Source organism: Meles meles, chromosome 1, assembly GCF_922984935.1.
Source record: "Meles meles chromosome 1, mMelMel3.1 paternal haplotype, whole genome shotgun sequence".
Lineage (NCBI taxonomy): Eukaryota > Metazoa > Chordata > Mammalia > Carnivora > Mustelidae > Meles > Meles meles.
Window position 1 is genome coordinate 34,267,518 of NC_060066.1, and position 18,899 is coordinate 34,286,416.

At 37.4% G+C, this 18,899-nt stretch overlaps 1 protein-coding gene across 33 annotated transcripts in view; it reads right to left on the reverse strand.

Annotated features, from left to right (window-relative positions):
* Positions 1–18,899, reverse strand: part of RIMS2 (regulating synaptic membrane exocytosis 2) — a 598,763-nt gene that overhangs the window by 317,325 nt on the left and 262,539 nt on the right. For all 33 annotated transcript variants that reach the window (XM_046014324.1, XM_046014271.1, XM_046014350.1 and 30 more), the window contains one exon: positions 4,882–5,807. In XM_046014324.1, the coding sequence (XP_045870280.1) occupies positions 4,882–5,807 (926 nt within the window). The remainder of the gene's footprint in view (positions 1–4,881; positions 5,808–18,899) is intronic.

An 18,899-nucleotide genomic window follows, 5' to 3' on the forward strand; every position in this document is an offset into this window, starting at 1 on the left:
CAAACTCAGACATATATAAAGCTGTCATCTTTAGCATTTGTTCTTAATACTTTAAGACTCGTGCTTCTATCTGGAGATTTGCAGTCTATCGCCTCTTTTTCCTGTTCTGGATCTGTTCTCTCCAAATTGCTCCACCTTCACATCTCCACTCACTCGTTCCCAAAAATAAGTTAAAGGATGTGCTACTTTTGGGGCACCTGGGTGGCTCAGTGGGTTAAAGCCTCTGCCTTCAGCTCAGGTCATGATCCCAGGGTCCTGGGATCAAGCCCTGCATTGGGCTCTCTGTTCAGCCGGGAGCCTACTTCCTCCTCTCTCTCTCTCTCTGCCTGCCTCTCTGCCTACTTGTGATCTCTGTCTGTCAAATAAAGAAATAAACTCTTAAAAAAAAAAAAAAGATGACTTTAAAAAAAAAAAAAGGATGTGCTACTTTCAAAAGTCTAATAATCGAATCAAACGTTTCACAGTTTATAACTTAGGACACTGCCATGCACACATAAGCTCACAATTACCAGCCCAGTCCCTCAAGATTTTACAGAAAAATCAGAGGCCTGCAACAACCAAGTAAAATCAGTCAGGTTAGAACCCAGAAGACATGAGAAACTAAAACTCTTCACAATGATCTCACTGCTTAAAAACGACGACAAAAACAACACGGAATCCTTTGTGAGTTCAGCAAATGATTGATGGCATGATTATGTAATTAAAGTGAAAAATAAGTTGCATTATAATACAAAATTAAAATACACCAAGTAAGAAAAAGCTTCGTGTTTAAACTATACCAGTTAGCCACTGCACATCATCTTTAGACCTTTCTCCAGTTCTAGAAGGAGATGGTGGCAGGGGCGTGGAGGGAAGGCAGGAAACACTGGCATCAGGTGAATCACAAAATTATAACATAAGGGAGTGGGGCTTTACAACATTTTTGGCCATGATCTATAATAAGAAATATATATTTTACAATGTGGGCCTGTAGAGAAAAACCATTTTATAGCTCAATTACTCTTAGTCCGTGCACTCCACTCTGATATTTTCTACCCGATCCTATTCCAGTCTCCCTCTTTTTTTTTTCTTTTTAAATGCTGGCCATGACTGTCATTTGATTCTAAAAATGAGGAGAGAAGGAATAAGTGTAGAGGCTAAGGATAGAAGGTAGAGGTGGCTACGGGGGACTCTGCCCCACAGGAGATATTGGACAAGATCTGGAGACATTTTAGGTTCTCATGTCACTAGCATCGGGTGGGTAGAGGCCACAGATGCTGCTAAGCACCTTATAATGCACAAAACAGTTATCCAGGCCTGAATGTCAATAGTTCTGAAACTGAGAAATGTGTTCCAGATTATTTAATAAGGAGATCATAGATAAGACTGGAAGGTCAATACTTCTTTTTAAACCTCATGAAAACATATATTTTAAACTTTGAGAGACAGGTCTAACAATGAGATGCAGGGATTCTATGACACTGACAATCTAAGACATATCCCTTTCCATAATCTAAAGACAAAAAAAAGGGAAAAAACTCAGTTTGTAATTTTCTTTTTTTTTTAAAGATTTTATTTTATTTATTTGACAGAGAGAGATCACAAGTAGATAGAGAGGAAGGCAGAGAGAGAGAGAGAGAGAGAAGCAGGCTCCCTGCTGAGCAGAGAGCCCGATGCAGGACTCGATCCCAGGACCCCGAGATCATGACCTGAGCCGAAGGCAGCGGCTTAACCCACTGAGCCACCCAGGCGCCCCTCAGTTTGTAATTTTCTAACCCAACACAAAATATGAGGAAGTGATCAACACAGCATTGTAAAAAGAAAACTATATCATTGCTAAGAGATAAGTGTTATAAAACGTAGGAATCACATAAAATTAGTAGAGATAACCAATGCCTCTCCTTCTGAAGTCCTATAGTACCTATAATACAAATACAACAGGCTTATATTGCTAGTAATTTTAGACTTTCAATTTCTTAAGGGTAGAAACTGTGTCTTATTTAGGACAGATTTCTTTTGAGATTTATATCTCAAAATTGTATCTCAACAAGTTAAAAAGTATATTCTTCTTAGCCTTAATACAAGTCTAGTACAGTATGTGGCAGATCGTAGAAGAGGTGGACCCAACATAAATGACCACAATCCATGTAACCAGGATTATATGTTCAATCAAAACTCTTGAAGACTGTCTCAAAGAAGTCTTAACCATTGTTGGCTACCATAAAACATTAAATAAGTAATATAAAAATGTTCTTACTATCTACTATTTGACAAATTACCAGACAACGAACCTACTATTATATTTATAGATAAGGAAACAGACCTAGAGTGCTGAAATAGGTAGGAGAAGATCCTAGAGTTAATGAGTTTCACAGCCAGGATCTGAGCTCTTCTTTGACTCTAAAACCCACGCTCTTTCCATGAAACCCTGTTAATGTTTCACAACAATGGCCTATCACTCACAGATTGTCACTATTAGCCTAAGCCCATTTGTTGAATAACTGATCTCTTCTCCTTTGGTTTGTGGCATTTTCTATGTTCCTATCATTTATTTGTTTTAATATGCCATTTTGGTAGAAGGATTATTTTCAGCAGAAAGCACCTGAGAAGAAGCAAATACAAGAAGACTGCTGGCCCTCCCCCATCTTTGCCCAAAAGCAGGATATAGATGGTAAAGGTGTCCCTCCCCCCTGCCCTCTATCAGGAAGGACAGAAGTTAATTGCTCTTAGCAGGCAAGAGATGGCTCTGGAGAAGTCTACGAAGCAGACTTTACCACCTAACCCTTCCCTTCCATCAGTTCCCTCATATACTCACCTTCCCATGATTTGCTACCCTTTTTTTTGTCTTGTCATCTCTCTAGAAATCTACTGTTCTTTTGCAAAGAGACTTTATAAGCACAAATTCTAACCACCCCTGTAAGTTTCAGGTAGCCGAAAGCTCCCACATATATGCACAATGCACAGGATAATAAATTAGTTTTCCTCTTGTTACTCTGTCTTGTGTCAGTCCACCACCCCAATGACCCTAACAGGCATAGAGGGGCAAAAAAGAGTTAAGTTTTTTCTCTGTACACCTTCCAGATTAACTTGTAGAAATGAAATAAAATATAGGCACCGATTAGGATTATAACTAGAACGGCCTTAACCCCAAGACATTGTTTGGAAAGAACATGCAGCTTTACAATATTTAGCCTTCCCAATCAGGAACATGATGAATATCTACTCACTCAGTGACTACCTTCCTTTCTGTTACTCAGTAAGCTTTATAGCTTTTTTCATGTAGGCCCCCCTTCTTTCCTATTAGTTATTTTTAAATCACATTTTCTGTTTTTAACTCAGAATGGGAACTGCTTTTCATTCACTTCTCTAACTATTCTTGGTACAGCACAAAATGATTCCATATTAATTTCCTATCTAGCTGTCTTCTTGAATTCCTTTATTGATTCCTGTTGATTCTTATGAAGAAGTCAATTATTCATCAAATGGTGTCAGAAAATTGTGTGTGTGGTGAGCAGGGGATTCATGTTAGATCCTCACATATCTCGTATATTTTGGTAAATACCAAAATAAATCACAGAAAGATTAAAAAGTTAAAGGTTAAAAGTAATAAAAATACATGAGAAAATACACAGCTGAATATTTAACTGCTTTGGGGATGAATAAAGAGTTTCTATGGATAAAAGAAATGGGGAAAAAATCACCAAAGATGCAAAGACACCTCTATTAAATTCAGCATTTCCAAGTGACCCCAGAAAATTAGTAGATAAACATCAATATGGGAAATACATTTGAAACAGACGATCGTTAAATGGGTAAAAATCCTAACCGTATAAAAAGTTCTTAAACTCACTAAGAGAAATAAACTAATACCCAATAGGAACATGGGCAGAAGAAATAACAGGAATGAACCTCTAATTCATAGAGATATCAAACACCAATAAAATACAAAACATTCCACTGCACGATCAAATTCAAATTAAAATGACAAAGAGAAAGACTTTCTGTGGCCTATTCAATTGCAAAGATTTGGTGCTTTGAGACTGAAAATTTAACTTCTGACAAGAGTATAGAGTGTTATAACCATCCTGGGAAGCAAGTTGGTATTCTGAACCAAGAGCTTATAAGAATCAGAGCATGAATATATATTTGTGAAATACTCAGGGATCAGGCAAAAATTCTTATGTAAAGATAACCTTTAGAACATTATTTGTGCTCATAGTTGGAAGCAACTGGAATACCCCCCCAAAGAGAGGAATAGTTTGTGGTAAATCCATATGATAGACTATTACGGCAGCCATTTTAAAAACGTATTTCTGAGGAACATCTAATGGCTTGGGAAAAAGTTAATGATATGATATCAATTTTAAAAAAATCAGAATACAAATTATGTGTAGCATGATACCAATTTTATCAATATGTTAAATACACATGCATAGAAAAAAGGGAAGAAAATACAACAAAATGTTAACAATGGTTATATTTCAGAGAAAAGGTTATGAATAGTTTGCATTTCATTCTTTACACTTTGAAGAATTTTTCAGATATTCTAAAGTAAACACATTGCTATTTGTAAAAGGAAACACACACAAAATGTTATTTTAAACTATAGCTAATAGGTATTTTTTAACACACCATGAAGTGATGTAGGAAAATTTTCAGAAACAAAGCGAAAAAAGTTTTTTTTTTTTTTTAAAATCAGTAGACTTGTCCACCACATGAACAACAGAAGATATTTACTTTTTATAAAACTTGAAACTTTCTTCACATAACTGGCACCATTAAGAAATTTTTAAAATAAAGGTAGTAATATCTAACTATTAAATGTTTATCACAAATACAACCTAAAAAGAAAACCCCAGGGAATTAACTACAGGGAAAGTGCGATTAGAAGACGGTCCTTACCTTTCTCACTTACACTCTCACTTTCAATCTCAACGTCATCACAACTTGTGTATTCAGGTGTGGAAGCTAATTCCTCCTCTGAACTGCTCAATGAAACCTGGCGCATTTTACCTCCTTTCTTTGATTTATGAGGCTTTGGTGGTGGAGGTCTCACTGACTCTGACTGGTCGGAACTGAGAGAATCATTCCTTAACATTGTTTCCATTTTTTCCCGTTTTGTTTTCCTCACAGCAGAGCTAGGATCTAAGTGGTGTTGTTTCCTCAGTGAGTCAGTACGTCTAATGTCTGGTCTATCAATGGGTATTGGACTCCTCCGGGGGGTGGGAGGACTATGGTTTGTGGTCCTTTGTGGATAAGAACTTGGTCCCTGAGCCTCTCGAGTTCTTTCCATTGAGTAAGATCGCTGATTTTCCATGGCAGCTCTACGTTCAGATATAGATCTTTGCCTTGATGGCCGTTCCAACCTCAGCATAGAAATCCTAGAATCTTCCAGTTCAGCATTTGCCAAAGAAACATCACTATGCCTTCTCTCATGCCTTGCTCTGGACACTTCCGCATGAATACGCATTTGTTCTTCATAGGGCTGTGGCTTTACTGGATAACGGGCCAAATTCGGGTCACTTCGATAGCGTGCCTGGTATTCCTCCTCTCTCCGCTGCCTTTCATACTCATCTCTGCTCTCCACGTCCTCATCATCTACAACGTATTCTTTGGAATGCCTATGACTTCTCCTGTTGGAGTCCCTGTAATTTATATGGTCAGATTCTTCATAAAACTGAGGTTCACGCTGAGACCTCCTATCAGCATAATCTGATGGAGACCTAGGCATGGCGTTATCTGAAGTAGCATACTGTGAATATTCTTCTCTTTCTTCTCTTTGGTCGTATCTTCTATTCTGATCTCGGGATACGGATGGACTTCGTGTCCTAAGTAAGCAACAGAAAAGAATGATGAGAAGAGTGATGTCTAAACAACGCAATGTTTCATTCATTCATTCACTGTTGAGTTGATGAATTAAATTCAAATAGTCATTTTGCTTTAAAAAAAAAAAACAACTCCTTTTAAAGTCATGCCATAGCCAAAGTCTTACTGGTATTCACCTTATTCGGTTCAAATAGGAAATTTAAAAGGTACTTCTGATATGGTTCTTTAATGCCTGATATACTACATACAGAATATACTCATGCCCTGAAATAAGATAGTCAGCATCATACTCTGCTGCAGCAAAATGGGCTTAGACTCTAATTTCTTTGCTTGGCTCAATACACTTCAACGATCTCCCAACTGCTATTCCGAAGCTCTGAAAAGTTCCACCTGACACTCTCTCTATTCCTCACACCTTGATATGAAGTCACTTAAAAACATACTGAAGCCAAACTGATCTGGTTCAAAAGCTGAATATTTTTCTGACTAAAATTAAATGCTGGCTCTTTTTTTTTTTTTTAAGATTTTAATTTATTTATTTGAGAGAGGAGGACAGAGACATAAGGAGTGAGCAGGGGGATGGGCAGGGGCAGAGAAATAAGCAGACTGCAGTGAGCAAGGAGCCCAACGCAGGGCACCCCTAAATGCTGGCTCTTAAATCATTTTTCATAGGGGTCTATGGGTGGCTTAGTCAGTTAATCATCTGATGCTTGATTTCAGCTCAGGTCATGATCTTGGGGTTGTGAGATCAAGCCCCAGTGTCTGGCTCAGTGCTAGGTCCAGTCTGCTTATCCTTCTCCTTCTGATCCTCTCCCCGCTCTCTCAGTCTCTCTCTCTCTTTCTCTAATAAATAAATGGATAAAATCTTTATAAAAAATCATTTTTTATTCATCAGTTACCTAGATCACTCCCAATATTGGTTCATCTAAATCTCCATCTAGTCATTATGTCTCCAACCCTTCTTTACTGCTCTAACTTGACATAAGCAATTTAAATAAATAACAATAATGACTTATTCATCACCCATTCAAAAAAAGTCTTTGAAGAAGTCCAAAGGGACTGTTATTTTTATTCTATCTTCATTGAGATTAAGGCCAGCTCAATGACACTTCTCTTCTTTGTCTTTACATCTGACCCCTCATACTCCTTATAGTTTCAGAGGAAGAGGCCATATATTGAGTTCTCGAGCTGCCCCCTAACACTGGTACAATATAGCAGACCTTGTAATCATACATATTACTCTTTGTCAACAAAATATTCACACTGTCTTCTTCTCTGGCATGAACCCAGATAGTCAACCACTAGCCATAAAAAGCAGTGGAACCAAAATCCTAAAATGACAGAAATTCAGAATATCTGTTACAGGGATTTTTGCCAGGACATACAAAGAGGAGATAATAAAAAGTGAGGTCAGTTGAAGTTAAAGTTAAAGATGACCAACTTTAGATAGCTCAGTTGTGAATTTCTTAGATGTTATTATCATTATGGGGGGGGGGGGGTGAAGAGCAAGAACAGAGAAAGGCTACACGTGGAATGAGCCAACCCAGCAACAGTCTCATTCCCCTCTAAAGTCTCCCGTGTCACCGAATCTCTTTCTCCCATATCTGAAACACAGCCTGCGAATGGATCAATCAAGATTTATTAATAAAAACAAAAGTCACTCCAGGTTTTCCAGGGAGTAAGGGTTTTAACACAGTGATCAAGAGCTACGCAACTGCACCAGCCATGAAGTCCAGAGAAGCTGATGTTGCCATCAGCCTGAAGAAGCAAACACAAGGGCTCTCGAGATGTTCTTTTGGGAGCCGCTGTGAAGCTCGAGAGTCTATGGAAATCTGCCACCAGTTATCTCTGCTGCCCATAGCATTAGGTTGTCCATTAAGTAGGAGGAGCTCACCAGGAGCCACCGAGATATTTACACCCATGCGCCTGCCAACAGCGGCGGCTAGACAATAAGGGTTTCTACGACTCTTCCGACTTCCAGCGTCACACAAGTGCCCAGCCAGGGCACATCCTAGCCTCGAACCCTAAAGGGATAGTATTACAGAAAATGAAGGAACTAGTCCATTTTATGATTAGGCAAGTGGATGTCATTTCTGTTTTTACACTTATATCCTACATCTGCCTAAAAAACATTTAGGATTTAAAAACAACTCTTTTCAGCTACAATTGTCACATAAAGCCACACACTCCTATATTTTAAAATATACAATTAAAACAGAGCGCTCAAAATAAATTCTATAGTATTGACCCACATGATATCCTTTAGGGGTATCTGTTATGCATAACTCATTTTACTTTTTTGTCATTTTTTTATTAAAGGAAAAAATACTTCAGCATGGTGGCGATTATCATAAAGGAAGAGCAGAATCAAGGGACCTGGGTTTCTTAGTCCCACCTGGGGTATTACCCAGTTACTTGAACCTAGATGGCCAGTTAACCTTTGAGAGTCTGTATTTCAGAGTGAGAAACATGGATTATATACATTAACTCATATATTATTTTAACAAATATGTATTGGGCAAGAACTAAATGCTATATATTATAATCTAGATTAGGAATAAGGAAATGTGAGGCATCTGAGTGGCTCAGTTGGTTAAGCTATGACTTATAATACTGACACCATAACTTCATTAAGTTAATACGCCTAAATGAAAGCTTTAAATATAGCAAAAAAATAATAGTTTTGGCAAGATATAAATAACTGACTGGTGCCAATTTTCAACATAGTCACATCTCATTAACTGGCTACTTATATCTACTCGCTATATTTTTAAAAATGAGATAAAAAGAGAATTTCTCTAGGGAACTCTAAAAAATAGACATTTACCTCAGTTCTTTTTTTAAGCTTTTTTAAAAAAGATGTATTTATTTATTTATTTGAGAGAGAGAGAGTGAGTGCAAGCATGAGTCGGAGGGAAAAGGCAGAGGAGGGGGGAAGCAGACTCCCCTCGAGCAGGGAGTCCAACATGGGGCTCAATCCCAGGACCCTGGGACTATGACCTAAGGCAGACACTTAATGGACTGAGCCACCCAGGCACCCTCTATCTGTTCTTCTAAACTGACCGTCTAACCTCTGCATTAGATGCAGACTTTATGTTAGGAATTCAAATACATTTTCATTATGTTACTTTTTTCCGATCTAAGTTAACAAATTGTATTTGTCTCTAAAAATACAGGTTATTCATTAACCAAATTTAAATTCTAGAAATTGAAACTTCCAAGATTCTAGGGCTTCTCAGATTTATATGGTACATAAGAAAACTATTTGTTAAACTTCATTTCTTTTTAAAACTCTTCTTTTTTTATCTGAGTATGGTTGACTACATTCCCTACGCTGTGCTTTTTATTCCTGTGACTTCATCATTCTGTAACCAGAAATCTGTATCTCCCACCCGCCTTCACCCATCTTGACCATCCTTTCATTGTTTAAGTGAATTGTAATTACCCTAATTGTGATTGCAAGAAAGTAAAAAAATTCAGAAAATATTAAGGCGGAAATGGGATCTTTTGAAGACAGTTCAACCTAACGATGGCCTTCCTCCTCACTGTACCTCTTCCCTAGGTAATCGTATCCGTTTCTATCCAGGAACGTCAACAACACTCTCAGACCTTAAGGTTCGTGAGGAACAGCATCCTGAATCTGTGTAAGCGGCACATAGGAGGTGCTTGAAAAACATCTGTTGAATTAAAGAACTGATTAATTCTCCCTTAGGTTATCTCTACTTTTCACGATATGTTCTATTCTTCTAGACTCAAACCCACTGATGTGCTAAAACAGTCATTCTTCTCTTTCCCCTAGTGTTCCCTTGGCAGTAATAACACTCACCGTGGGTAAAAGGAAGGACTTGCTTTTAGTAATAGTGGACATTACATGCTAATTTGACTTTCGTTGTTGGGCTTCAAAATCCAACAACTGCTTATAAAATGATTTCTTTGGCAAAATGTATTTAGAATGTCAATCACTTCACAACTAAACATTTAGAACAAAATCTCTTTGTAAATTAAGAATTTCTAGTAATATATTTGACATTACACTTGTCATCATGGGACAGAGGTAGGGGAAAGAAACACTTCTATCCCTGAGGAATTAATGTACATTTTTGAAAGTAGGTTATAAATAAAGTGAATATGGTGAGCCTCTACAGTATAGGAAATGTATTTTATTTCACTGATTTAAAAAAAAGAGTATTTATCATAGAATTCGGTTCCAAAAGAAAGTCTATTATTAATTAGCATTTAGCAAGTCATCTAAGTGCTTTTTAAAAATCACACCTTAGAAAAACTGAATTCAGTATTAAATCCAGCAATCACGTTGTTCTACAGATTATGAAATTTGCCTGAAGCCTGTGAATCATACTGTAGATGGTGATTTGTACTGGATTTAAGTAAAAATAGAATAGTGCTCATGATTTCTGAAATTGGGATAACTATTGTCACTGTTACTTAACACGGAATAAAGTTTTTAAAAATACAATTTAAGGTAGTACATTAAAGCTATGCTAGGAGCAAGGCAAGATTTTATTCTATGACCATTCTTATCAAACAACGAAGAATCTGCTCTCAATTACTCCAAAATATTAAAATATTCTGTCCAATAATTTTGCCAACTAGATCATGAATTATTTAATATATACTCTCCTTAAAATTAAAACTCCTATGTTTTTAGACACTATATTTTTTTCAGGACATGGAGAAAACCCATGAAAATTCGAGTACTATATCTCTAATCTCTACCTTTCCTACTGCCCTCTGTAAGCAAGTCTTGGCATTTTTTATTATTATTAGGTGGAAAACATTTAAATGGTAAAGAACTGAATGATAAATTGTACAATTCTCGAAGAAATCATAAAGCATTTAATAGTATTTTATCCATAAGTCACAATTCAGAAGAATGGAGGAGCATTTCATCTAAGATTTTATATTTCACTTACTCCTTCAAAGACACTGAGAAAATAAGAGGCAGAGTCCAAAATTATGCCTTCCTTTAGAATAAAATGTATTTGTGACGTTATGTAGTTCCTTACTTTTTACTCCTATGCATCAGTCAATCCCTATTCCTGATAAAACAATATCAGCCTATATTTGCATTCACTTTATATTCACCTCAGATCTGTTCACCTTACCTTTTCTTATGCAAATCTAGGTTGTTACAATTATTTTCTCTTTTCCCATATTAGAGGGGTCTTAACCAGAACCAGTTTATAGAAAAATCACATACAGGGGCACCTGGGTGGCTCAGTGGGTTAAAGCCTCTGCCTTTGGCTCAGGTCATGATCTCAGGGTCCTGGGATGGAGCCCCGCATCTGGCTCTCTGCTCAGCAGGGAGCCTGCTTCCCTTCCTCTCTCGCTGCCTGCCTCTCTGACTGCTTGTGATCTCTGTGTGTCAAATAAATAAATAAAATCTTTAAAAAAAAAAAAGAAAATCACATATATCTTAATTAGTAGCATTTCTATTCATCGCTTATCATTTTTTAGTCATATGGATTAGTCAATCTATTCCTAAATATTCTACCTTTACATTCACATCTAACACTCCATTTTAAATGGTATTCTGATTGGCATAATAGTTTGAGCAAAAACTCTACCCATTAGTCTCTTTAAAGCTCCACGTCTAAAAATCAGACTGACTGATAGAAAAACTCCAAATAAAAAGACTGTTTTCCAACTGAAGTCATTTTCAACAGTTTCCCAAAGGCAGGCTCAATTTACGTGCTGTATAAGAATTCATCGTGTTTTTACCATAGTTTTCATTTTAATATTTACAACTTTTACCATGCTATGTGTTTTGTGCTATTATACCACCGACAATACTGACTATATATACTACAAAATAATCATAAAGTCTCTGAAAACATAATCTAGTACAAAACATTTGAAAACATTTATAAGGACACTGAAAGGTCACAGGGAAATTTTAAGCTTTCATATTTATGTACTTTTAACTCTTAAGACCTACATAATTTTTAAGAATCATGATTTGAAAGTAAAGAATTTGAAGATTACTGATTTCTGCAAATTCAAATTCTATGCAACTCAATTAAGCACTACTTATAAGAAAAGCCCATAATCGTAATCTTTATTAGTAGAGATCATTAAATGACAGTCACTTATAAATAATAGAAATGACATTTGAAGAATCAATAATCCAAAAAGAACCTCCATCTCTTTAAAAGCTTTGTAAAGCATGGTTATTGCTTAATAAATTAAAATGATACTTCATTAATTCAATGACACAATTTTAACCATATGGATTAAAGATAACATCATAATCAAATTATGAAACATGAAGCAATTAAGACACATTAAATCCAGGATTTAACAGAAATACAGGAACCTGTAAAATATGAAATATATAGATCCCATGCCTAGAATTCCTACAAAAAGCTTCTAATAAATCAAACCCTTTATATTCACAAAAAAAACACACCAAAAAAGACCAATCTTTTTTTTACGTATCACAATATCTAACACATTTTTATAGTTTTACCTTTTGCTCAACCAATGCACATGTGTCGAGCATGAAGCATCATGTTGACAAAAATACATCAACACTGTGCCAGGCAGTGCTTTCATTTAATCCTTCTAGCTCTGGCAAAATCATAGGATCCATCCTTAATCAGTTGATTTGAAATTCTCTACTTGCTTACGATCATTTTATTTCAAAACTAAATTATTAAAAATCTACATGTAAAACAACACTCGTTCATGGATGGAGTCATAAAATCCTGTAGTGATGGGCCTGTTAAGAAAAAGGTTATTCTTTAATGCTGTTGCTACGTGGCTGGATATAGCTCCAGGTCAAGTAAGAATGTACCCTGTAAGGAGGATTATGGGACTTAGCTGATTAGTGCCTCACAATACTGAATACCAAATGCATCCTACATCCGTGGCATTTCCGGGCACTATACTTAAAACGGACAGACTGAGAAATTTGAAAACTACGTTCTCCTACATGAATTACAGTATTACTAAAATAGCAGAATTCCCTGTGTTTGCCATTGGTGTCCATGGCGCTGCTTTCACTATAAAATGTATAGTGACAATAAATATTGTTGATAGTGTAGCAGGTCTGTTCTGTAATTTTTTTTCAATTATTCAGTAAGTGTTTTAATCTTCACTAAAAAGAGAATGCTTCCCCAGAGGTGTAATGGGACAGGAAATACCAGTTTCCATAGAAATGTAATAAAAAATAGTGTGTTCTAGGGGCGCCTGCGTGGCTCAGTCGTTAAGCATCTGCCTTCGGCTCAGGTCATGATCCCAGCATTCTGGGATCGAGCCCCGCATCAGGTTCCTGCTCCACGGGAAGCCTGCTTCTCTCTTTCCCCCTTCCCCTTCTTATATTTCCTCTCTCACTGTCTCTCTCTCTGTCAAATAAATAAATAAAATCTTTAAAAAAAATAGTGTGTTCTATGAATCAAGAAATTCATTAGACACTGAATTTCAATCAAGTTTTGTTCACTTCCTCACTTGATCTCTCAATACCTCTATTCAGTCACTCAAAAAAAGAGTAAGAAATAGTGAAGACAGTAAAATTCAAGAGCACTCATTTTCATAGGAACGCTAACCAACGACAAAATTCAACCACTTAGACCCCATAGTTAATATCAAACTGAAAAACAAAACAAACAAACAAAAAAGGATTTGCCAAAATACTTTGATTCTTCCAAGCTGGTTAGTCCAGAAAATTTCAGACACGGGATTACAGTTGATATTATCACAGCTAAGCTTCCTCTTTATTTTCCCTTCCATTCACTTTTCCCACTTCCATGACTTTTCTTGGCAGCATTGTCCCAAATTAGCGCAGACTCCGCAGCCAGTCCTCTCCCCCACCATTAACCTTGTTTACTGCTCCTCTTACTTGCCCACCTCAGACCTTCATTCATATCATCCCTAATATGTTTACTCTTTATCGATCTTTCTAGGTCTCCAATTTCCTCCTCCCTACCCTTTGAGAGTATATTTTGCTTTTAGGACTTTTCCCCCCATTTTTAATACTTTACTTCTGTATTTTCAAAAATTCTTTGGGTAAGTACTTCCCATGCATTCAAATTTATGAGAACCCAACTTGGGATTTAAAAGGTTTTCATGAAAATATTTATAATTTCAGTATCCATTGACTTCAGAAGTACAAAGTAAAAATTCTACAAATCAGATACCAGTTTAATTTTTTATTTTATTCATGACAATATTTTCAACTTATATTTTAAGGATGAAGATATTCGAATCTCTGGAAAATGGTGTACAAATGATGCTCCCTTATAATAACCCATTGCGCCACTCTCCTCTTGCCACTATCCCTCCCAAAACAGCCATGTCGAAACAAAAAAACAAAAACAAAAAACAAAACCTACAACGACTAGGAACCATTCTATACCAGAAGACAATTTCAAACTAGTGATTTTATTCCCCTTTTTAAAGGTGCTCTGAGTTTATGACAGCCTTAGAAAGAACCTTATGATATTCATTGAAAACAAAACCATACAAAGAAGTAGAATGAGCAAGAAATAGAAGAAAAAAGTACAGATATAACAACTCCCTCCCATAATCATCAGTGAAAGCCCCAGAGTCATTTTATCCCATTCTCCCCCCAAACCTTTATATTATTTTAATACTACAGTTTTTTACTAAACTGCAATTATTGGTTTAATACACCTATTGCATCCTCTCCTTTTTCTACTTGTTCCAAAAAAACAACTTAGGGATTTTTGGATTGGGGCTTACAACAACAGTTACTCAGAGAAGAGAAATCTCTTCCTATAAAAGGACACAAACACATCTAGAAATATATCTCAGATTAAAAAATAGACGCTGCTCATGTGCAAACCAAACATGCATGTAATTAATTTTCATCCTAAGTATTTCCTTATTGGGAAAAAGAATCACACAGTGTTTTAAATGCAGGAAATAGAGATAACCAGGTTTAAGGAGAAGCAGCACCTTCCGTCACAGTTCATGGTAATTCTTTCCTCCCAACGGCTTGACCCATTGGTGAGGAAATTCTATAGGATCTACCTTCAGAATAGATCCAGAACCCAAACACTTCTCCCCATCTCACCACCTCCTCTGGCCCACGCCTGAAGAACTTGCCACCATTTCTCATGGGAATCGCTGTAAAAACTTCCTAACGGGTCTCTCTGCTTCTACGCTGCTCCCCTTCACTTCAACGTCAACACAGCAGCAAGAAAGTAAGTCAGATAAGCTTGAAACCCATCAGTAATTCCCCATTTTGCTGACAAGGCCTAAGGGATCTGGCACCCATCACTCTTTACCCGTCCCTGCCGGCTCACTCAGATCCAGTCACCAAGGCTTCCCTGAATTTTCTCACTTTGGAACCATCATTCTGGCAGCTACCTTGACCTGGAATGCTGCTCCTCCATGGATCAGCACACACCCTCTGGTCTTGGAGTCAGTAGAGACCTTCTTTATTCGTCCCTCATATCTCACTTTCTCAAGGAGACCTCCCCTAACCACTCCATTTAATACCTCGATTTGTCTCCAGCCTCTGCACTCCCAATCCCCTAAGCCCACTTAATTTTTTAAAATCCTTTTCAAAACAGGTATTGCAAACATTTGGTATATGTTTTATTTGTCATGTTTACTGTTTCCTATTATGTACATTTCACGGGTTGGAGGGAGGGATCACTGTTCTAGGTCACTCAATCACCAAATACCTGGCATCTAGTATATACTCAATAAACTTTTACTGAATAAACAAATAAAGCTACATAAACAAGGTACTTTTACACTATGATAAAAATAAATAGCACTGGGGTGCCTGGGTGGCTCAGTGGGTTAAGTCTCTGCGTTCGGCTCAGGTCATGATCCCAGGGTCCTGGGATCGAACACATCGGGCTCTCTGCTCAGCGGGGAGCCTGCTTCCCCTTCTCTCTCTGCTGGCTGCTCTGCCTAGTTGTGATCTCTTTCGCTTTCTGTCAAACAAATAAAAATCTTTTAAAAAAATATATCATTTGACCTATTTGACCAAACTACTTATGATAGAAATGTAAAAGGGTTATCCAAAACTCACACTATTTGTTTCCCTTTTTTGTATTTTACCTTAAAAAATAAACTCACAAATTACCCAAAATACCACTCCCAAGGGAACAAGTACAAGATGTGCCTTTGACAGGTGAATTTTAAGAACATCCACCTCTTCACTCTCCCAGCTACGGAATTCTTTCTGTGCAATTCTGTTGATCTGTAAGAGCGATCTGAGAATTTAAGTGATGTTTTCAGAAACGTGGAGAAAACTATAGGGACAGGCAGATAGGGAGAGGTGAGGAGTCAACCAACAGGCTGCTTCTTGAGAGCAGAACAGAAAGAATCCTTAAAACCCAGAGCTACCGTTCTGTCAAGTAGCCTGCCACCAACCTGCATGAGAAAACGACTCACTCAAATTATTTTAGAGTGACAGGTACATAGGAAGCTCTTGCCAAACAAGACTTTTCTTGGAAGAGAACTGATGATAACCAACTCAATACTACAGTACTGTCTAGAGCAACCACCATGACAAAATAAAAACAAAGACAAAAAAACAAAACACATTTTATGTAAATGTGGGAGCCATCATTATACCAGTATTTGAGGTTACAGAAGTTTTCCAGTTCAATTCCTGGGTGTTCGTGTGCCAGTAAGTAGACACACAGCTTGTTATCTTGACACAAAGCTAAAGGAACAGGCACAAATTATTTGTGCATGATCTTCACCTTCAGATCTGCCTGTTAAACCAATGAAAGAAACCTGATTTATCCTCCCGTTAACAGAATGTGCTTTCTCAGAGAAAGCAGCACCTAACTCCTGCACGCTGGCACGATCTGTTGGAGTTCCTTTGCCCTCTACAGCAATATCGCATTGCTCCAAATGATGCATCAATCAGCCCCACTGGTTACATAGGCAGTGTATTCTCTGGAAGATAGGTACTTTTATTTATTTTTTTAAAATATTTTTATTTATTTATTTGACAGAGAGAGAGAGATCACAAGTAGAGCAGCAGACAGAAAGAGGGGGGGAAGCAAGCTCCCTGCGGAGCAGGGAGCCCGATGCGAGGCTCGATCCCAGGATCCTGAGACCATGACCTGAGCCAAAGGCAGCGGCTTAACCCACTGAGCCACCCAGGCGCCCAGATAGGTACTTTTAATTCCTTAATACATTAAGACTTTAAATGAAATACTATGAAATGGAATCTTTAGTAGATTGTCTTCAAAGTGGCTGAAAGTACTAAACAATTATATCTCACAGTACCACTGTTTTCACTCCATTCCCAGTCTGAGAAAGTTTGCCCCAAACCTGTATACTGACACCATAAACATCTTAAAATGGGGGGTGGGGGACTGTGAGGAGTTGAAGGAGATAACATGGCTCCCCACAGAGCATTCCATAAGACATCCTCTTTTTTAATAATTCTTTCCTTGAAGTAGTTCTCCCTTCAGTAAATCTTTTAGTCTCTTACCAGCTTATCTCCATACTCCTCTACAAATGTCCCACACTCCTCTACCAATTTGCTCTGCCAGTGTTGTGTTACAGCGAGTCACTCCACACCACCCCCCCCCCCAAAAAAGTTTGATGCTTCTGGAGTTCAACCCCAAATCACGTGAGGCAGAACGTGATGAGAACCACTGCTAGAGCTAAGCTTTGTGAAAGAAGGCTGGTAGGTTTTAACAAGTGCCTCTGTGTGGTTTCATAATATTTAAAACACGATGTTCTCTTTTAGTACCAAACTGGAAGAGGGATATTATTTAAGAGGCATGTCGGAAACCATGAGGATGATGAGTCATCAGATCAGACACTGGAGTTAGGACTTTCTTTTCAACGTGGACATGTTTTTAAATATAAATGCCTCCAGATAAATTACGCATTTTGCCACTTTTATGGCAAAGTTTCTTTAGCAATTTTAAAGTAACGGATGGAAAGTAATATCACATAGTGAGATTATTTCTTTAAACTTTAATTTATGCCTCGCCTCTAAAAATACGTTAGGGAAAAAGCGAAAAATGGGAGAATTTGGGGGGTTACTAAAAATCTTCTCCATGAAGAAAATAGGACATGTATTCTGGAAACAACTATAAGGAATATCTGTTGCTGGCCGTCTGTCGCTGATTTCTCTTCTTTCTTAGGAGGGAAGGAATATCTCCTCCACTCTCAGCTTTGTGGTTTGGATCGAAATGGCCTCACTTGACCAAGGGGTGCAGCTAGATTAGCAGGCATCATCCCTGCATGTACCATCCCCATTCATGACCAGCACAATGCCCTGAGTGAGTCCAATCACATCGACTTACAAAGATCTGTCGGACAGTACTGAGACAAGACTCCTGTTGTATGATTGAGGCTTCCTGTAACTCTCAGAGCTACTGAAATCAATGTAGGCTCATGAGTTGGGGGTATCTTCCTAAAATGAAGTCATAAAGACTGAGTGACACCTAGTGACAATTAAAAATAGAAGAAATTAGGTCTTGAGTCATGTGAACTGAGATTCAAGATCAATCCCAAAGGCTTTAACATTTACCTCTGGAGTTTTTAGTCAGGTAATCCAAGAAATCCCCTTTATTTCTTTAAGTTAGACTCAGCTGAATTTTCTATTATTTGCAACTGAAATCTTCTAGCTGACATAGAATCCATGATACACACTCCTAAAGCCTTTATGTTACTTTCTCATCAGATGTCATGATGCCTAAGAACTCTATTTCTATGGAAACTGGTTTTTTTCTTTTGGGAAAAGTAAACACACTGGGACCCTCTGGTTTCTTGCAGTCACATAATTTCTCTAAAGTGTTTTCCCATTTTTTATGTTTTTATTTAAATTCCAGTTATTTGACAAACAGTGCAATATTAGTTGCAGGTGTATGATATAATGATTCAATAATTCCATACATCACCCAGCAGGTGCTCATACAGTAAGTGTGCTCCTTAATCCCCAACTCCCAAACCCTTCCCCTCTAGTAACCATCAGTTTGTTCTCTAGAGTTAAGAGTCTGTTTAGTCTGTTTCTTGGTTTGCCTCCCTCTCTTTTTCTTTTTTTTTTCATCTTTGCTCATTTGCTTTGTTTCTTAAATTCTACATATGAGTGAAATCATACAGTATTTTCTTTCTCTGACTTA